Source organism: Neoarius graeffei, chromosome 25 (genome assembly GCF_027579695.1).
Source record: "Neoarius graeffei isolate fNeoGra1 chromosome 25, fNeoGra1.pri, whole genome shotgun sequence".
NCBI classification, from domain to species: Eukaryota; Metazoa; Chordata; class Actinopteri; order Siluriformes; family Ariidae; genus Neoarius; species Neoarius graeffei.
The window spans coordinates 37,957,058-37,977,485 of record NC_083593.1 but is presented as its reverse complement, the minus strand read 5'-3'; the positions used below and the strand labels follow the sequence as shown (position 1 = coordinate 37,977,485).

Here is a 20,428-nt window from a genome sequence, read left to right as displayed (position 1 = left end):
AGCACCAATTTACAAGTGGAAGAAAATGGAGGTATTTTTCAATTTGCATATTTAGAAAATCTCAATTTCTTCAGAAGAGCAAACGTTCGGGAGCTTCTGTTCCTTTTTTTGCCTGATTACATTTTCTTCATATCAAGCAAAAGGACCCGATTAATTAATTTATTATTAATTTAATATTAGGATTTAGTCGTTAAACACAATTAAACAAAAATGAAAACACACAATGCATCAAATAGTATCAATAAAATAAATAGCATACAAACAGGCTACTCATATCTTATCAAAATAATTAAAACAGATGAAACAATTTGTCTCTGGCCTCAAGAAAGCATTCTTTAAACATGATTTATGCTTGTGTCACACATTGGCATTTCAACCTTGCATATGTACGGTGTATCAGGACATGGGGCAGCAAGAAAGGAACATCATAGCATCGCCAGCTTACATAGCTAATACTCTAGAACGCGTAACACGGTCTCCTTGTACGCCAGGGTGTGGCGTATTTTTAAGTCTGCACTTAAAAATCCGTAGCAGCTTAGATACGTCACGTGTCTCATCTCATCTCATTATCTCTAGCCGCTTTATCCTGTTCTACAGGGTCGCAGGCAAGCTGGAGCCTATCCCAGCTGACTACGGGCGAAAGGCGGGGTGCACCCTGGACAAGTCGCCAGGTCATCACAGGGCTGACACATAGACACAGACAACCATTCACACTCACATTCATGGTCAATTTAGAGTCACCAGTTAACCTAACCTGCATGTCTTTGGACTGTGGGGGAAACCGGAGCACCCGGAGGAAACCCACGCGGACAACATGAAAACTCCACACAGAAAGGCCCTCGCCGGCCACAGGGCTCGAACCCGGACCTTCTTGCTGTGAAGCGACAGCGCTAACCACTACACCACCGTGCCGCCCTACGTCACATGTATGCCATAAAAACAAAAGCTACGCAGCAGTGATGCAGCGGGAACGTTGCTCGAACACCTAGCACGCCAGGAAAATGCTTTAGTTGACACGTGTCTGGTGAAGGTGGCTCCGGGGCTGGCTGGGTGGATGCGGCTGATGTCTTCCCTCGCCCTTCTTGGGTCCTGACTACTTCGCTGGCATGATGCTTTCTTGACTGTGACGAATGACAACGAATGCAGCGTGGGGCCCCCTTTTATACCCATCTGTGAACGCCGCAGATACACCGCAGGTGCGCAGCAGCAACATCACATGTAAGGATGAAATGGCACGCCAACGAAACAGTTATGCCGCAGCAATGCATCATACGCCACGCATATGCCTCAGTACACCAGAACTTTACCCCATACAAACCCCAGATACGCCACAGGAATGTCACACATATGATGTCAAAGAACATTATTGTAACATTTACTGCAATTATTCTTGGGGTACAGCAGAGCAGATTTGTTTTTAGCCTTGAGCTTGGCTGGAGAGATTCCTGATGCAGTTAGCGAGTTCGGTTATTTTTTAACGACGCTTATGTTTATTAGGCTACAGTTTTGTGCGTACGTGGTAGCTCCATGACAGAGTGTCAAGCTGCCATAAATTTTTCACACCACCACCAACTGTCACTTATCTCACAAAACGATCATTATTTCACTTTAGATCTTAGCAGGTTGCATCATAATATGTTATGAAACCAATTAAGTTAAGTTAAGTTAAGTTAAAGTCCTTCCCACACCTCAGTACCTGGTATTCCTAGGCAGTCTCCCACTCAAGTACTAACCAGGCCCAACTCTGATGGTGGCACATCGGGCGGCGCCGATCTCCGTTTCCCTCGGCCTCTCACATAGCTAGGGTTACAGTGGGGGGCTAGTCCTCTGGTAACCACGAGAGTTTAACTCCCCATGCACATCTGTATTGCAGCGTGCCTTGCCAGATGGTAGTGGGTACCATTTTTATAATGGTCTTTGGTATGACCCGACCGTGAATAGAACTCACGATCGAGAGGCGGACACGCTACCACTAGGCCACTAGTCGGTTATGAAACCAATTGCTTTCACAAAATAGGAGCTTGTTCAGGGCACTGAGCCACTACTTCTTCATTAGGATTTCCTTCGACCAGAACAGCCTCTGGTCTCCCTACTCACACCCTACAGTCATTATGTTTTTCACCCTAAGACTGAAATCTCCCTTCTAAGAGTAGTACTCCCATACTATTAGTATGCAAAAAGGAGTATGTTGGGTGTCTGAATACTCAGTAGGCATTTAATAGTAGTTGAACTGTACCTACTAAACTATTCATTCATCATCTCTAGCCGCTTTATCCTTCTACAGGTCTACAGAGCCTATCCCAGCTGACTACGGGCGAAAGGCGGGGTACACCCTGGACAAGTCGCCAGGTCATCACAGGGCTGACACATAGACACAGACAACCATTCACACTCACGGTCAATTTAGAGTCACCAGTTAACCTAACCTGCATGTCTTTGGACTGTGGGGGAAACCGGAGCACCCGGAGGAAACCCACGCGGACACGGGGAGAACATGCAAACTCCGCACAGAAAGGCCCTCGCCGGCCCCGGGGCTCGAACCCAGGACCTTCTTGCTGTGAGGCGACAGCGCTAACCACTACACCACCGTGCCGCCCTCCTACTAAACTAAAAATGTTTAAACAAGTTAGAAATGTTTAGACAATTCCTGATACATTTGTACACCACTGCAACAATCGGCGCCACTTTGGTCCGCTATCTTCTCTTTATTTTCTCCAGAGGAATTCTTCATTGGTTATTCAGACACTCCAGCTGAATTATGGGACAGCATAGTGCAGGCTTATAGTACTCGAGTCCCACTTGTGCTCTAATTTTAAGGACTCGTGACTTGACTTGGACTTGACCACTGATGACTCGGACTTGGACTTGGACTCGTGCATTACCCTGTAACTGCATTCAGACTCGTAAATTGGAGACGAGGACTTGGATTTTTTCTTTATTTTTTGGAACATGTCATAAAAATTTGGCATAAGATATTTATATCTACATTGACTTTTATACTAATTTGTGAAAGAGAATGCACATTCACCTGTTCATACGTCATGTTCAAGAACGAACTAACGTTAATGGCGCTAAAATGCCTGGAGAGAAGCCAAAGTCCACTTTGCTTATACAGACTTCTCATGCAGTGGGAAAAAAAATGCACTGCTATGTGTTCCTATGTAGAAGAACTATTGAGGAGACGACGGGGACAACCTCAAACTTCAATCATCATTTGGCAAGACTCCACCCAGAGAAGGAAGTGACACGCTATGTTCATTGCTCTGTTGATAGCAGGGCTTGCTGAGGTGGTGTTTACATTAGACCGTATCAGCGGATCATCAGATTAACATTTTTAAAACGATTCGCGTGCACACAGCAACGCCAATACACGATTCACGTGCACACAGCAACGCCAATACACGGATACGCTCGGCTCCGCAGGCATCCTGCGCTCCAAATCACTCCGCCCTGAACAGCGAGTGCCCTCTGGAGGGTGCGCACTCCGGCCCTGCGCAGCTCACAGAGCGCGCGAGTGAAGCGCACGAGCAGTGATTCGGGACAAATAGCAGGAAGTGAAAGTCCGCGCCGTTTTTCAGCAGTCGCGTCACATGACCAACGTGGCATGGCCAACGCCAGCGAATCAGGAAGGTGGATGTCACAGTGACGTCGTCCAATGACGACGTCAGCTAGAGCTCAGCACAGCGTATCCTCGTTCCTCAATGTTTACACAGCACCGGATCAGATACGAACTGGGTTGAATACGTGGGCCCTGGCGGATTCAAGTTGTTCCACCTGTGGAGTCGTTTCCCGGCGTTTTAATGTGCACGGACAGTGCATCCGTGACGAAAACGAGACGGATATGGTCTAATGTAATGAACTAGCTAGTGTTAACCCTCTTTCATGCTATTTGTCCTGTTGATAGTGGGCGGGGCTTGATGAGCAATGAACAAGCTTTTTATCTGTAGCCTATTAACTAAAACGGGACAGTCAAGCAGTAATGTTAGTCCAACATTGTAGCAGAGATGGTTTCATATAAAGGCAGCACTGGCCACCGTCAAATAATGCAGTTGGAGTCTTATTCTCGGACTCGACTTGGATCAATAGTGGACTAAACTCGAAATTTTCTTGAATGACTTGGACTTGACTTGGACTTGAACACTGGGGACTCGAGACTGGACTCAGACTTCTACACGGGTTTAGTGACTACTACAACACTGGTGTAGTGTAGTCTAGTGTGGTATGTTTGCAAACTACAGATGTAGTAGATCATCCAGGTACTGTTTTTTACCGACTACTATATAGAGGCACCCTACATACTGCTTATTGCATACTAATAGTATGGAACTACAGTATATGTATTCGGATGCAGCCCCAGTCTCACGTTCACACTCACCTGATTACCAACTGCATTCCACTGAACTCAATCACCACTACACTCTATATAAACACACACAAGCACAGAGACTTTGCACAGTAATGCTCAGTGTTATTTTGCCTCAACTTACCAAGTCTTGATTATTCTCTTTGCTCCCCTGGTTTTTACTTCCGTTTCTGACCTCTGATTGTTGTTTTCTGATCTCTGCCTGTTTTTGACCACAACTTTGTCTAACGCTGTTGACGAGTCTGCCAGTTTTCTTTAATAAAATGTCTCAACTATATTTGCATTCACCTGCAGGCTTTTCCTGACAGTATGTCAGGATTTATTCTTTATCTGCTCTCAGATGCTAATGCGAAGTCTGTATTTGTTTTACAGTTGATAATAGGCAGTTAGTACAGTATAAACTGTAAGAGGAATGACAGTGACATAAATTAGATTTGAGTCATTTGAATAAATCAGCTCACTTACAGTATCAGTTCAAAAAATCTGGACACACCTTCTAATTCAATGTTTTTTCTTTATTTTTATTGATGAATTAAAAGACTCTTCATGTCTTAGGGTGTATTCAGACCAGGATAGTTCGATAGTTCACTTGCTTTGGTCCGAACCAAATGTTTTTTTAATTTTTTCATTCTGGTGCGGTTCGCTTTCACACTGTACATTTTAGTAAGCGGACCAAAATCTGTCAACAAAGCCACGCGCCCTGAGGTCGTTCAGTTATTGGTCAGAGACGACACGGGCACAAAGCGTTAAGTTCAAAAGTAGTCATGGAGGCTTTCCGTGCTGTTATTCTTTTTAATGTCATCAAAGCTATATGTTTTTTCCAGTTTTTACTGTTTTCACAATTGTGCGATTACTATGCTGTTGTACAAGTAATTTATCAACGACGACGACAAAGGGCAAGGCGGCTACGGAGGATAGCGCTGATGAGCGCACATCATGTTGTGACAGTTCTGGCTCTTCACGCAATAGATGAATTTCTTTTTTGCATCGCTAGTACCGCCACTTTTTGAAAGAATGTCCCTGATTTTAATGTAGGTCTGACGGAGTTTCTTCACTTTTAGCCGACATTGTTCTGGGGAGCGCGTGAACCCCTTCTCCTTCATTTTCTCACTGAATACAGCAAACACGTCGGCATTGTTGTGTGTTCTCTCCAAAAGCTCAGATATGTGGACATCTGCCCATATATCCACAAGGGTACGCGTTTCTTCCTCGGCCCACGTTTGCCCCCTACTCATTTTTTGTACTCTGTAGTCTAGCCTACCACTGGTCTGAATGACTGAACGACTGTTGTAAGGTTCCCTTGACAACCGAAACAGTGTTTGCACTTTGCGGTGGAGTGTCAAGACTCTGTTTCCCATAATGCCACAAACGACGGAAGCTCCCGAGGTACAAAAAAGCAAAACTGTCGGATTAGGTCCAGTCTGCTTTCACACCTCCAAAAGATCCGCACCAGGGTTCCTTTGGTCCGGACCGAGTCCGACCTTGCAGCTCGGTCTCGGTCCGTTTGTTTGGTCCGGACCAGAGTTCGGTGGTTTGTATTCAGACCAACCCAAAAGGTCCGGACCAAGGGAAATTTGGTTCGTTTGGTCCGGACCAAACAACGTAGGTGTGAATACGCCATTAAAGTAATGATGGATGTCGTTTCTTTTTATTTAGTTGAACGGCTCTTGATATAACATGGATTACTACAGTTGTGGAATAGGGCTATTTACTGTACAGTATGTTTATTATTTACTATTGACTGTTTGATCTCAAACACATTAAGAAGGGAAGAAACTAGTGCACTAATTAACTTTTGACGAGGCACAGCTGTTAATTGAAAATCATTCCAGGTGACTACCTCATGAAGCTGGTGAAGATAATGCCAATAGTATGTAAAGCATCATCAAGATAAATGCTGGCTATTTTGAAGAATCTAAAACATGAAACTTATTTTGTTTTGTTTTTAACACTTTTTTTTTTGTTTACCACATAGTTCCATATCTGTTCCATATGTTATTTTATAGTTTTGATGCCTTCAGTATTGTTCTACAATATAGAAAACAGTCAAAATACAGAAAAACCTAGGAATGAGTAGGGGTGTCTAAACTTTTGACCGGTATTCTATACCTATTTCTAACTTTTCAAGAGTACTTATCTTGAACCCATTTCTTGATACATGAATGAGATGAATTTAGGATACTCTACAACTGGAAATCCTTCAATATTGTAATAAACTTATCCATGGATGAGAGATGTCTAGTAATAGAAAGGCTCTGAGAGATAGATCACAGTGGTGAATATAAAACCTCTTACCTGACTGCCCTCTCTCTGCCAAAATATGGCCGGCTGTGGGTTGCCCATCGCCTCACACTGAAACGTGACCGTTCGGCCCACGCCTACCACCTGGTTGCGGGGCCGAATGACAAACGTAGGTGGCACTGCATGACACAAGACAACACAATGTGATATTAATAACAAAATTAATAATAGATTTAAAAGACACTAGGATAATATGTAAGATGCTGCAGTATAATCACAATGAAAGTAGAACATCAGACCACAAATAAGGAGAAAATTCACGTTTACCTTTTGTATTCCGATACATTTTTGATTTACCCATTAGTGTGATCAGAGCTGTTTCTGTTCAGAGCAGCTCAGTGTCAGACATGTTATGGAAGATGGAGGATGATGATGGGATTATGATGGGAATTGACCAGTTCTTGTCACTAGCTCTAGAGTAGATGGGTGGAGGATGATAACTTACCAGACATAACTAAAAGAGAGAAGAGAAAAAAGAAAAAACACCAAATATATCACACATTATGAATTAGGAGACACGTCAAGGAAATTAATAGTGAATAGCAATGTTTGTATACTGGTTGGTGTCAAACAGACACATTTACAGTGTCTTGCAAAAGTATTCATCCCCCTTGGTGTTTGTCCTGTTTACAAGATGGAATAAAAATGGATTTTTGGGGGGTTAGCACCATTTGATTTACACAACATGCCTACCACTTTAAAGGTGACAATTGTTGTTTTAAACAAGAAACATGAGGACCAAGGAGCACTCCAAACAGGTCAGAGACAAAGTTGTGAAGAAGTATGGATCAGGGTTGGGTTATAAAAATATCCCAAACTTTGAATATCCCACGGAGCACCATTAAATCCATTATAGCAAAATAGAAAGAATATGTCACCACTACAAACCTGACAAGAGAAGGCTGCCCACCAAAACTCACAGACCGGGCAAGGAGGGCATTAATCAGAGATGCAACAAAGACACCAAAGATAACACTGAAGGAGCTGAAAAGATCCACAGCAGAGATGGGACTATCTGTCCATAGGACCACTTTAAGCCATACACTCTACAGAGCGGGGCTTTATGGAAGAGTGGCCAGAAAAAAAGTCACTGCTTAAGAAAACACATTTGGAGTTTGCCCAACAGCATGTGGCAGACTAACCAAAACACACGGAAGAAGATTCTCTGGTCAAATTAGACTAAAACTGATCTTTTTGGCCATCATGGGAAATGCCATGTGTGGTGCAAACCCAACACCCTGAGAACACCATTCCTACAGTGAAGCATGGTGGTGGCAGCATCATGCTGTGGGGATATTTTTCATCTGCAAACGCAGGAAAGCTGGTCAGGACTGAAGGAAAGATGGATGGCACTAAATACAGGGCAATTCTGGAGGAAAACCTGTTTGAGTCGGCCAGAGGTTTGAGACTGGGACAAAGGTTCACATTCCAGCAGGACAATGACCCTAAACCAGACCTGGGCATTTTACGGCCCGCGGGCCGCATCCGGCCCTTTGGTTCATTCTGACCGGCCCGCGTAAGGTTAATGAGAAATTACAAAATAAACATATTTTCTAATTTTACCTCATGCATGGACTGAATGTGCATTGCTTTTATTTTGAAGTTGTGTTCAACAAAAACGCAATGCGCGCGACATGAAAATGACATGAAATCCCACGAAACCTAATCCCGCGATAACTACTTCCGTAATTTGTCCAGACCAACCACAAACTTGTACGTCATCCTTCAAATGGTCCAGCCAATCACATCGTGTGACGTCACCAGCAGGCGCCGGAGCCGATCTCCGGCGGAAAGCACCAAATGAGGTGATTAGACTACAAATGTGGGCATCATTATTATAATATGATGTATCTTGCTTATATTTGGAGTAGAAAGACAATATTGTGATGTCTTTATTGTGTTTTGGGGTGAATGTGACTGAAAAAAAATGGTACAAACGTTCACATTTTGTTAACCATTGTTTTGGGAAATTTGATTGAATAAATGACATTTTTTGTAAGGCAACCTCGTTTTTTCCATACTCTTACCAGTCTTAGCAGCTTGTAAAAACAATGTTATTTATTGCTTTATATAAAGAAATACAATTAATATTATGCAGAATTTAGTTCAGCCCTTTGGTCCGGCCCTCCACAAAATTTTCTGTTTCTCATGTGGCCCTATGGAAATAATTGCCCACCCCTGCCCTAAACATACTGCTAAAGCTACACTGGAGTGGTTTAAAGGGAAACATTTAAACATCTTGGAATAGCCTAGTCAAAGCCCAGACCTCAATCCAATTGAGAATCTGTGGCATAACTTGAAGATTGCTGTACACCAACGCAACCTACAGTATCTAACTTGAAGGAGTTGGAGCAGTTTTGCCTTGAGGAATGGGCAAAAATCCCAGTGGCTAGATGTGCTAAGCTAATAGAGACATACTCTAAGAGACTTGCAGCTGTAATTGCAGCAAAAGGTGGCTCTACAAAGTATTGACTTTTTTTTGGGGGGGGGGTACTTATGCACACTCCAGATTTATGTTTTTTCATCTTACTTATTGTTTCACAATAAAACAACAATTTTCACCTTTAAAATTGTAGGCATGTTGTGTAAATCAAATAGTGATAACCCCCCAAAAATCCATTTTAATTCTAGCTTGTAATGTGACAAAACAGGACAAACACAAAGCGGGATGAATACTTTTGCAAGACACTGTCCATGTGTGCTATTGGTTTCACCAATAGCTCCAAAGTCTTATGTATGAAAACAAAGAAGAGACAAAGATATGAATTGAAATTCCTAATAATGAAATTTAAAGCCCGTTAAATTCAGAGCATATAATATTTATGTAGCATATAGCATTCTTTCATTCATTTATCTTCGGTAACTATTTTATCCTGAGCAGAGTCAAGGTGGATTTAGAATCTGGGAATGCAAGACGTAAAGCGAGAATACACTCTGGATGGGATACGAGTCCACTGCAAGACACCACACTCTCTCTCTGTTAGGGTTTTGCTGGGAGTCGAACCTGGTTCGTTGGTGTGATAATCCAGCAAACCCCCACTAGGCCACCAGGGGGATGACTCAAATGCAGAGGCGTGAGGCGGAAGTAGAAAAAGAATCAAAAGGTTTATTTAAACTATATACACTATATACAGGGCAAAACAAAAGACAAAAAAAACCAAAGAGTATAATCCAAAAGAAAAGCAAAGTGCAAAAATACAAAAGCTAAGAAGATCAAAAAACACAGTACAAAGGAAACTGGAGATAAACATAACAGCACAAAGACTCCGTGACAAGAGGACTGAACTCAGGGGTATAAATAGACAAACTAATTAAGGACACAGGTGAAGATAATTAGGCAATTAACACAAACACAAAACACAGGAACAGTGGCGGCCTCTAGAGGCCAAAATAAACACGACATGAAAAGGAAATAACAGCGGCCTCTAGAGGCCAAAACAGTCCTAGTCCTAACAGGACCCCCCCCTCTAGGAGCGTCTCCTGACGTTCCCAGGGCGATCCGGATGGGCCGAATGGAAGTCCCGACATAGTTCTTTATCAAGGACATCCCGAGCAGGAACCCAGCAGCGCTCCTCAGGACCATAGCCCTCCCAGTCCACCAGATATTGCAACCCTCCGCGGACCCGGCGGGAGTCAAGCAGGCGATTCACAGTGAACACAGTCTGCCCCTGGAAGATGCGGGGGGGTGGGGGGTTCCTAGGGGCAGGGGCATACGTAGACGTCAGTACGGGCCGTAACAGGGAAACATGGAAAGTGGGGTTGATCCTCAGAGTCCGGGGCAACTGGAGCCGGTAGGAGACAGGGTTCACCCTGCGCACCACCTTGAAGGGGCCAATGTAGCGAGGAGCAAGCTTGCGGTTCTCCACCCGCAGTGGAAGGTCCTTAGTGGACAGCCAAACACGCTGCCCAGGGCGGAAAGCGTGTGCAGGTCTTCTATGGCGGTTGGCCTGAGTCTGGTTGGTTCTGGAGGTCTGTATGAGGGTCTTCCTGACCTTGCTCCAGGTCTTGCGACACCGTCTCACATATTGGTTGACCGAGGGCACCCCCGCGTCCTCCTCCTGGTCCGGGAACAGAGGTGGCTGGAACCCGAATTGGCACTGGAATGGCGACAGCTTGGTGGCCGATGACTGCAGGGTGTTGTGGGCGTACTCCGCCCATGGCAGCCAGGTGCTCCACGATGTCGGGTTATCCATAGCCAGGCCTCGCAGGGTGGTTTCCAGGTCCTGGTTGAGCCTCTCCGTCTGACCATTGGACTGTGGGTGAAACCCAGAGGAGAGGCTGGCAGTGGCTCCGATGACCTTGCAGAACCCGTGCCACACTCGGGAGGAGAACTGGGGCCCTCGGTCTGAGACGATGTCCTGTGGAAGACCAAAGACTCGGAAGACATGATTAAACAAAAGTTTTGCAGTTTCAAGAGCAGAGGGGAGTTTGCACAGTGGTATGAAGCGGCAGGCCTTGGAGAATCTGTCAACTAAGACCAAAATGACCGTGTTACCTTGTGACTCAGGGAGACCCGTGATAAAGTCGACTGCCACGTGGGACCAGGGACGCCGGGGAATGGTCAGAGGATGCAGGAGACCCTGGGGACGCTGTCGTGGGTTCTTGGTTCTGGTGCAAACCTCACAGGACAGGACAAATGACCTTACTTCCTGCTCCATGTTAGGCCACCAGAAGCGTCTTTTCAGGAAGTCCAGGGTCCTCCGAGCTCCCGGGTGGGCGGTGAGAGGGGAAGAGTGACCCCACTGGAGAACCTTGGCCCGGGCTTGATGTGGGACGTACAAGAGGCCTGGTGGCCCCGTCCCAGGACCGGGGTCCTGGCGTTGGGCTCGTCGGACAGCCTCCTCAATACCCCAGCGGACAGGGGCCACAATCCGGGACACAGGGATAATAGGCCCGACTTCATTCTCCCTGTTAGTGGCAGAGAACAGTCTGGACAGTGCGTCAGGTTTGGTGTTCTTGGAGCCGGGGCGGTATGAGAGGGTGAAGTCAAATCGACTGAAAAACAGGGCCCACCTAGCCTGTCGAGGGTTCAGTCTCTTGGCTTGCTGGAGGTACTCCAGGTTCTTGTGGTCAGTCCAAACCAGGAATGGATGTTGTGCTCCCTCCAGCCAGTGCCTCCACTCCTCAAGGGCCAGTTTGACCGCTAGCAGTTCTCGATCCCCCACATCGTACCGGGACTCAGCAGGACTCAGGCGGTGGGAGAAGTAAGCGCAGGGGTGCAGCTTTCCTTCCGAACGTTGAGAGAGCACCGCGCCGACACCACTGTCCGAGGCGTCCACCTCCACGATGAATGGTTGGGAGGTGTCCGGGAGAACCAGAATGGGTGCCGTGCAGAAGCGGTCCTTGAGGTCTTTGAACGCCTTTTCTGCCTGAGGAGACCAGCCATAAGATCCACCTGTCCCTTTGGTGAGGTCTGACATGGGTGCTGCCACAGAACTGAAGTTCCTGATGAACTTGCGGTAGAAGTTAGCGAATCCTAAGAACCGCTGAACCTCCTTAACGGACTTGGGAGTAGGCCAATCCCGGACGGCCAGGGTCTTGGCAGGGTCCATTTGGAGTTGGCCTGTCCGTACAATAAATCCCAGAAAGGAGACCTCGGGAACATGAAATTCGCATTTCTGGGCCTTGGCGAACAGATTGTTCTGTAGCAGCCTCTGGAGAACCTGGCGGACATGGTGGCGGTGCTCCTGCACGGTCTTGGAAAAGATAAGGATGTCATCGAGGTAGACAAAAACGTATAGGTTAATCATGTCCCTTAAGACGTCGTTGATTAGGGCCTGAAAAACAGCTGGTGCGTTGGTGAGTCCGAAGGGCATCACCTGGTATTCGTAGTGCCCAGACGGGGTGTTAAAGGCAGTCTTCCACTCGTCTCCCTGTCGGATACGGATGAGGTGGTATGCGTTCCGTAGGTCCAACTTGGTGAAGACGGTGGCGCCTTGGAGCAGGTCGAAAGCTGTGGACATCAGCGGAAGGGGATATCGGTTGCGCACAGTGATCTTATTCAGGCCCCTGTAATCAATACATGGTCGGAGCCCCCCATCCTTCTTGCCGACAAAGAAGAAGCCGGCTCCAGCAGGTGAAGTCGAGGGTCGAATAAACCCAGAGACCAGGGCATCTTTGAGGTATTCCTCCATGGCCTTGCGTTCTGGCTGAGAGAGTGAAAACAGTCTGCCACGAGGAGGGGTAGTCCCAGGGAGCAAGTCGATGGCACAGTCGTAGGCCCGGTGCGGAGGAAGAACGGCGGCCCTGCTCTTGCTGAATACCTCCTTGAGATCCCAGTACTCTGTGGGAACTTGAGATAACTCGGTGAGATCAGGGGGCTCGGCAGGAGACACAGGAGAGCTAGAGAGCAGACAAGAGGCATGGCATGCAGGGCCCCATTCCACAACCTGGCTTGTTACCCAGTCTATGCGAGGGTTGTGGCGAGTAAGCCAAGGAAGGCCTAGAATAACTGGGAACTCAGGTGAAGGAATCAGGTGCAGGGATATTTCTTCCTTGTGACCTTGAGACTGGAGGAAAACTGGAGAAGTAACTTGGGTGACTCTTCCATCACCTAACGCTTGGCCATCGAGGGCAGACACAGACAGTGGGACTTCAAGAGGTGCAGTCGGAATATTGATGCTTTGGGCGAAGTGAATATCCATAAAGTTCCCAGCCGCCCCTGAGTCTATCAAAGCTTGACAAGAGTGGACAGACTCACCCCAGGAGATGGAGACCGGGATGTAGATTCCTTGGCCAGGGAGTCCGGGAGAGAGGGTAGGCCCCGTCACAACCCTCCCTCGGCTGGACGGGGCGGTCCTTTTCCCAAGAGTTCGGGACATGATGCTCGGAAGTGACCAGGTTTGCCACAGTAGATGCAGCACTTGTCCCTCCTTCTGCGCTCCCTCTCAGATGCGGAGAGGCGAGTACGACCCACTTGCATGGGTTCTGGACAGTCACTGAAGGAGGTAGACGGTCTCCAGGTAGAGGTAGGGAGGCTGGGGGGGCTCAAGGCTTGGTGGCGTTCTCTCATCCTGTTGTCCAGACGAATAGCATGTGAGATGAGGGTTTCGAGGTCACTTGGGCATCCAATAGAGGCCAGACCGTCCTTGATGGGGTCAGACAGACCATGGTGGAAGGCTGACACCAGGGCAGTCTCGTTCCATCCACTTACTGCTGCGAGTGTTCGGAACGAGATGGCGTAATCTGCGACGCTTCCTCCTTGCTGGATGGACATGAGCTTTCGGGCTGCGTCGGTACTGATGTCTGCCTGATCGAAGACCCGAAGCATCTCTTCAGAAAACAGCTGGAAATCAAAGCACTCAGGTCCCTGTCTTTGCCAGATAGCAGTAGCCCAGGCTCGCGCCTTACCAGCTAATAAGGTGATCACAAAGGCAATCTTGCGGCGATCCGTAGTGTAGGTGGTAGGCTGAAGCTCAAAGGTGAGTTGACACTGGGTAAGGAACTCTCGGCACTCACTGTGCTTGCCGTCATACCTCTGTGGTGCAGGAAGGCTGGGTTCGCGAGGTGAAGAAGGCAGCATTGCAGGAGGCACTGGAGCAGGAGTGGGAGCTGGATCAGGAGCAGGAACTGGATCAGGAGCAGGAGATGCAGGCAGAGATGTCAGCTGTGCCAGGGTTTTCCCAATTTGCTGAAGCAGTTCCTCGTGGCGAGCGAGGGCCTCACGTTGGCTGGTGAGCGTACGTCCATGAGCGTCCATGGTTGCTCCGAAGCGTGTCAAAGCTGCCATAATTCCCTGAAGGTTGGCCGGGTAGACAGTTGAAGCAGCCTCTGCTGAGTCGGTCATGACGGAGTCTTTCTGTTAGGGTTTTGCTGGGATTCGAACCTGGTTCGTTGGTGTGATAATCCAGCAAACCCCCACTAGGCCACCAGGGGGATGACTCAAATGCAGAGGCGTGAGGCGGAAGTAGAAAAAGAATCAAAAGGTTTATTTAAACTATATACACTATATACAGGGCAAAACAAAAGACAAAAAAAAACCAAAGAGTATAATCCAAAAGAAAAGCAAAGTGCAAAAATACAAAAGCTAAGAAGATCAAAAAACACAGTACAAAGGAAACTGGAGATAAACATAACAGCACAAAGACTCCGTGACAAGAGGACTGAACTCAGGGGTATAAATAGACAAACTAATTAAGGACACAGGTGAAGATAATTAGGCAATTAACACAAACACAAAACACAGGAACAGTGGCGGCCTCTAGAGGCCAAAATAAACACGACATGAAAAGGAAATAACAGCGGCCTCTAGAGGCCAAAACAGTCCTAGTCCTAACACTCTCTCTCTCTCTCTCTCACAATTTAGTGTAGCCAGTACACCTATTGGCATGTTTTGGGATGTGAGAGAACCCCAAAGGAAACCTAAATAGACACAAGAAGACCAGGAACCCTGGATCTGTGATGCATCAATGCTACTCACTGTGCCACCGAGCTACCCAGGCTATCATTCAGTATCTCTATCCATAAATTACACCAAGCATGTTAAAGTCACATTCAACCATCCAAACAGACAGTAGTCCCTGTTCAAAGCAGGAAGCTCACGCCTTTATTCCGCCTCACATTCTGTGTAAAAGGTCTGAATGAGGAACAGGGGGTCTGTGCTGTTCTGCCTTGGAGTTGGAATGACTGACAGAGGTGGGATCGACGTCTGTGTAAAAGGGACAGCTGGCATTGTGGAACAGGGGTGTGATGTTTTTGACACTGACAGTCGTTTCTGACATTCTTCTTAAGAGACCGGTGTGAATTGAAACGTCTTCATCTGTGGCGTCTAAGGTCCACATGCCTTCCTGCCTCAAAACTCTTCCGACATCTCACTTTCTTCCGAAAATATTTCTGATTGCACAGCAACTTTGCTGGCATTTGAAGAGTGGTATAAATGTGCACGGCCAACAAAAGCACCTCAACACTCAGTTCACTTGCTATTATTGTTTTGAAAGCAACATCAGTATGCTTTGTATTCGTATTTCCAATGAGTAGTATGTTATATGCTGCCCTAGACACTGACGCAGGGTTCTAACTAGACCAAAATATCAGTGTAGTGGCACCAGTAATAATGGCCAGGGGTTCGGGGGCCGCCTTAGGTCCCTGAAAGCTCACGGGTTCTACATGCTCGGAGATACATTCTGGTGCATTTCCTGGCACTTGCAGGCCTTCCTGAAAGTCACTCTTTTTTGGTAATATTAATGAGATTTTTTTTTTCAAAAAGTTGCTGTGATTGTTTTTGATTGAAGACTTATTATAATTAATATTCAGTTATATTAGTGACATATTTATGGAATAAGAATGGAATAAGAATAAAACAACCAGTTGTTCACTAAGTGTCAGCTTTATTTTCAGTTTCAGTCATTCAATTACAATACATGACTATCCAGATCTAACTCGTATCATACCTTCCCCTACTGACCGTTACACTGACGGGTTCAATGCACCATGTTGCGTCATAAACCTTTTTTTTTTATGATCCAACATGGTACCGGCACGTATTACGTGCATGGCGTGCAAGCGCATTTTAACACGGATGGCACTTTACCGTGAACACAGCATAAGGAAGAAGGTAAACCAGACTAGCATGATCAGTGACAATCCCCACACGGAACTACTCGGGCAGCTATGCACTGGGCGCTTACATGGACGGGGAGTGAAGCGTGTCTGAATGTAGAACATTCGCATGGCGAATGCTGTCGCTGCCACGTGGGGATAACAAGAGAAAATCAAACAAAAGACCATATTTTCAAGATTGACAAGTCTTTTTATTAGTGTAGCAGCAACTTTTATAGGCGTCTCGGCAATATTGTGGGCGTAGCAGTAAGGAAACATTGCATAGTGGCCCGATACGCTGAAAAGGCCTAGTTAGAGCCCTGTTGTGTCACATGTCACGCCTCTGGTTGCAGAACGACTGCATGCTGGGTAAAAACACACACTGGTGTGGCTTTATTTGGTTCAGTATAAACAACCAAACCTGGAATATTGAGGGAACTTCTTTACAGCAATATTGCGGAGTATCTGTGTAAAAAAGGTGATCGATTTGTGCTACTACAACTGCCCTGTATGGGCAATGTCTTTTCTACTATTCTGGCAATCTGGAATGTTGATGCAAGTACTATGTGTGAAACCTCGAAATCCCAACTGCACAAACAGCCCTGGTGATGTCGTGCGCCTGTAGGGTTGACAGATCAAGAGCGAGATCTTTGTTGTTGTTGGCCTGAAACGAGGCCCTTGACCCAGCCCTCCTTATGTGGACATGTTTTTAAAGTGAACCATTTGATTAATATGTGAACAACAGACATCAAACAAGTCAATGCCATGCTCCCAGAGTGCAGTGCAGCAGGAAAGCGGACGTTCCATTACTTGCTCAAAGCCTTATTAGTTCTGCAATTAGTCAAGAGGGTGTCGTAGGCCAGACTACTCTCATAGCCAGTCCATTGTTCTGGTACAATGTATGGTTAAAACACAGACTGCATACAGTGCATTTACTGAAAGAAAAATAAGTGAAGGTCAGATCTTTTGATTTGGTTATTCTGTGGGACTATAAGACCATCTTAATAGATGGTGAACTCAGACATGACAAAGAAATCATACATATAAAAAAAAAAAGTGTTATAATGGCACAATAAGCAACCAACCCTTCAGTAGCACTCCCCCGGTTTATATTGTTCACGCTGGAACTGCAGCATGTGATCCATGATGTGTAAAGTATGTTTATTGAAATAAGTGAGGCCTGGGGCATGAATTTCTCTGGCAGCTTTATAGAGTGATCTGGAGGAGGGTGCTGGGAGGACAGACGGGCGTTTGTATGCTCTGGTGTGCACAGGGTGAAGGTGGCATGAAGGATAAAGGCCTTGTGTCAGAGGGTGGGTGTTAGAGAGAAACCGCAAAACAAGGCACAGGTTGTTCAGCCCCCTATGAGACCCACTGGACCTGTGTTGCATTGGAAGGTGTGAAAAGCTTTGGCTGAGAGCAGGCTCGAGTTACGACCCCGTCTCACCCCGGGGACATGTTTGGGCAGAGTTATGACACCCAAGTGAGGACATAAAGGCACAGGCAGAAAGGCTGCATGTGAGTATATGTGTGTAAATTCCCTTCCTGTTGGCTAGTTCATTTCCTTTAAAGATACTTTTCCACTTGGACTAAAAACATTCCCTCTCTCTTTCACTCCTATATACACACACAGTAACCGGCCAAAACTAGTCTTAGAACATGAAACTGTCACTAATGTTATTTTAATGGCCCAAGATTGACAATGTTGCACTCTCACCCGGGTCACAAAAATCTCAGCCCAGCAGACTGGAGCACTTTAATCAGAGTGGTGCCTGAAGAATAATTATAGCAGCCATAAAAGACCTGAGAGGTTTTTTTTTTTTCACACCACAGTGAGTGAGGCGATGGAAAACCAGAAAGCAGAGAGGAACGCAGGGATATTTGGAAGAAAAACATCTGCACCGGTTCTGTGCTGCTCAACGGTGGATGACATGGCTGGTTCGGATTTCCAGCGCTGATTGGTGGCAACCGTAACCGAGGGTAGTGGAGGAAAGCCCTCTTTTGACGTCTTCCTGCTCCAATCAGGCTGAACGGAGGCTTGTTCAAAAATGGTTTATTTTTTAAAGGAAACAAATGTACCAATGTACAAATGGTGGGCTTGCTTTAGTATGAAAAGCTCCAGAATCGAATCAAAGTACATGGAAAAACAATTATTCTAACTTCATTACACTGCAGCAGTCTTTATATATGATACAGAGAGCAAACTTAATATGAAGTGTGCTAAACAAATGGTAGTCTTTCATTATCAACTTTGCAATGAATTACAGACGATCTGATGCAGCCTATATTTAATTATACGAGGACTATAAAATTAAATTTGCAGTCGTAAGAGCTTTGAGCTGTCTCCCAACACACACACACACACACACACAAGCACTGTAATCTTCATCATCTCTAGCTGCATGTATCACTCCAAATGAGATAATCATTGTTGTTTGTCAGACAGCAGCGTTGTTATGTCTGTTTCCTCGAGGCTAGGCTTTCTTCTCTTCACCCTCACCCTCATCTTGCTGTCTCTTCCCTCTGTTACCAAGTATCGTAGTGAAACAGGGGAAAAATGCACTGAGAATAAAGCTACAGGGTGCATGAATGACTTTCTAGCTCATCCAATCTGACTCATTATCCATCTTTCCTTCTCTTCTTTCTCTCTGTTGCCTTCACTCTCGCCACTTTGCTGCTTCCCGGGTCTGGAATTAGACTGTGTAATTGGAAACATGCTATTTCCCCAGCATGGGACTGGGGCTCGTCTTTAATTAGGCCATCCTCTCTCCATGTGTCTTTGGCTGGGTGTCATTGGGGCAAAGGGTTGGAGGAGGTTGAGGAAGAAGAAAAAGAGGAGGAGGGTGGGGGTGATAGAAAAGCAACTCCACTCTCCAGCTCATTTCCTCTCTTCAAAGAGGAACCAAGGGCTCTGTTAACGTGTCCCTCTCCTGCCCACACTCTCCCGGAGGATCACAGGCATGCTGCAATGGTCCTCGCCATTAAAACCCACTTCCCGTGACCTCTAGTGGCACGGCGTACTGCAGCTATGGGTTCAAAAGCTATTGTGGGATTTCTGAGGATACACACGCTACCAGTCACCAGGCTGTGGGAAGTCTGCTCTTTAACAAATGAATCAGTCAAGTAAAATGATTTCTGGAACAGCACACACACACATCATCATCATCATCATCACCAAATATGTGTGCTTTCTTTTTTAAATGGGTGTTCCATCAGTGCTACCATCCAGGGCAATAATCCAAAATTAAAAATCTTCAATCTAGTCATGCTCTTAATAAAGCGCACTTGAGAAGGCAGTGTTCTTAAAATGTTCTGCATGGACAACAACCTTGTTAGATATTATAGGAAGAGCTTTAGTGCTGTCATTCTTTTCAAAACAGGCTTTCCATTATATTTATTATGTGGGTACAAAATCATTTCGAAGCCAGAAAAAATATGCACTACTTAGAAAATGTAGGGTGTAAAAAATATTAAGATATAACTAGCCTATATGGCATGTCTTTATGTTTAAGCTCAAAATGTCACTTCTATTGTTAAAGCTAGAAGGCCTTTCGAGTTCATAAAATCGGTGAAATTTAGTTCCCTCTGAAATTTGGTCATTGTGGTCTATGTTTATTTCTGTAATATCTCACAAAATATCAGGTCAATCTGTGGCTCGGAAGTTATTTAATTTGAGGGGATTCCCGAGCAAATAGCGGGCATGAAATCGCTCGCTTCATGCAGTCAAGCAGATAGAGGAAGTCCGTGTGCACATGCACAGGTTTACGTTTGACCGTGCATTGACCGTTACATCATTCTGTCGCTAAACGAACTGCTGATCACACCGAGGTGCTCGCTGACCGCCGATATTTATTAGTTTGGTCTTGCATTTCCTTTCCTTCGCAACATAGTGTCTTTTCTTCTCACTTTCCGTTACTGCAGTTGGTCTTTTACGTTTCTTTCGCACACTCACGTCCTCCATTTTCCTCTCCTGTTTCAAATTTGTATCCCACAATGCTTTGTGCGAACAGGGAAAGCCCGACACGTGATGCATGATGTAGTATCTTGAATTGGGTCATGGTGAAGCAGGAAAAAATAGCAGAGAATTTAGGGCCACGTGGTCCTAAATTCATTAATTGTTCTATTTAAAAAAAAAACGAATAAAATTGGAAGTCTGTGATTCGAATTCAGTAGCTTTCAGTCCACTAAACAAAAATAACTGGGTGTCAGGGAAAATTCTTTTTATAA

General features: G+C 45.8%; 1 protein-coding gene across 1 annotated transcript in view; it reads right to left on the bottom strand.

Moving 5' to 3' along the window:
* The window catches only part of LOC132873227 (roundabout homolog 1-like), a 430,545-nt gene that overhangs the window by 64,521 nt on the left and 345,596 nt on the right, over positions 1-20,428 (bottom strand). Inside the window, exons 8-9 of the mRNA XM_060908586.1 lie at positions 7,110-7,118; positions 6,659-6,783 (exon numbers count right to left, since the gene is read on the bottom strand). Of these exons, the coding sequence (XP_060764569.1) occupies positions 6,659-6,783; positions 7,110-7,118 (134 nt within the window). The remainder of the gene's footprint in view (positions 1-6,658; positions 6,784-7,109; positions 7,119-20,428) is intronic.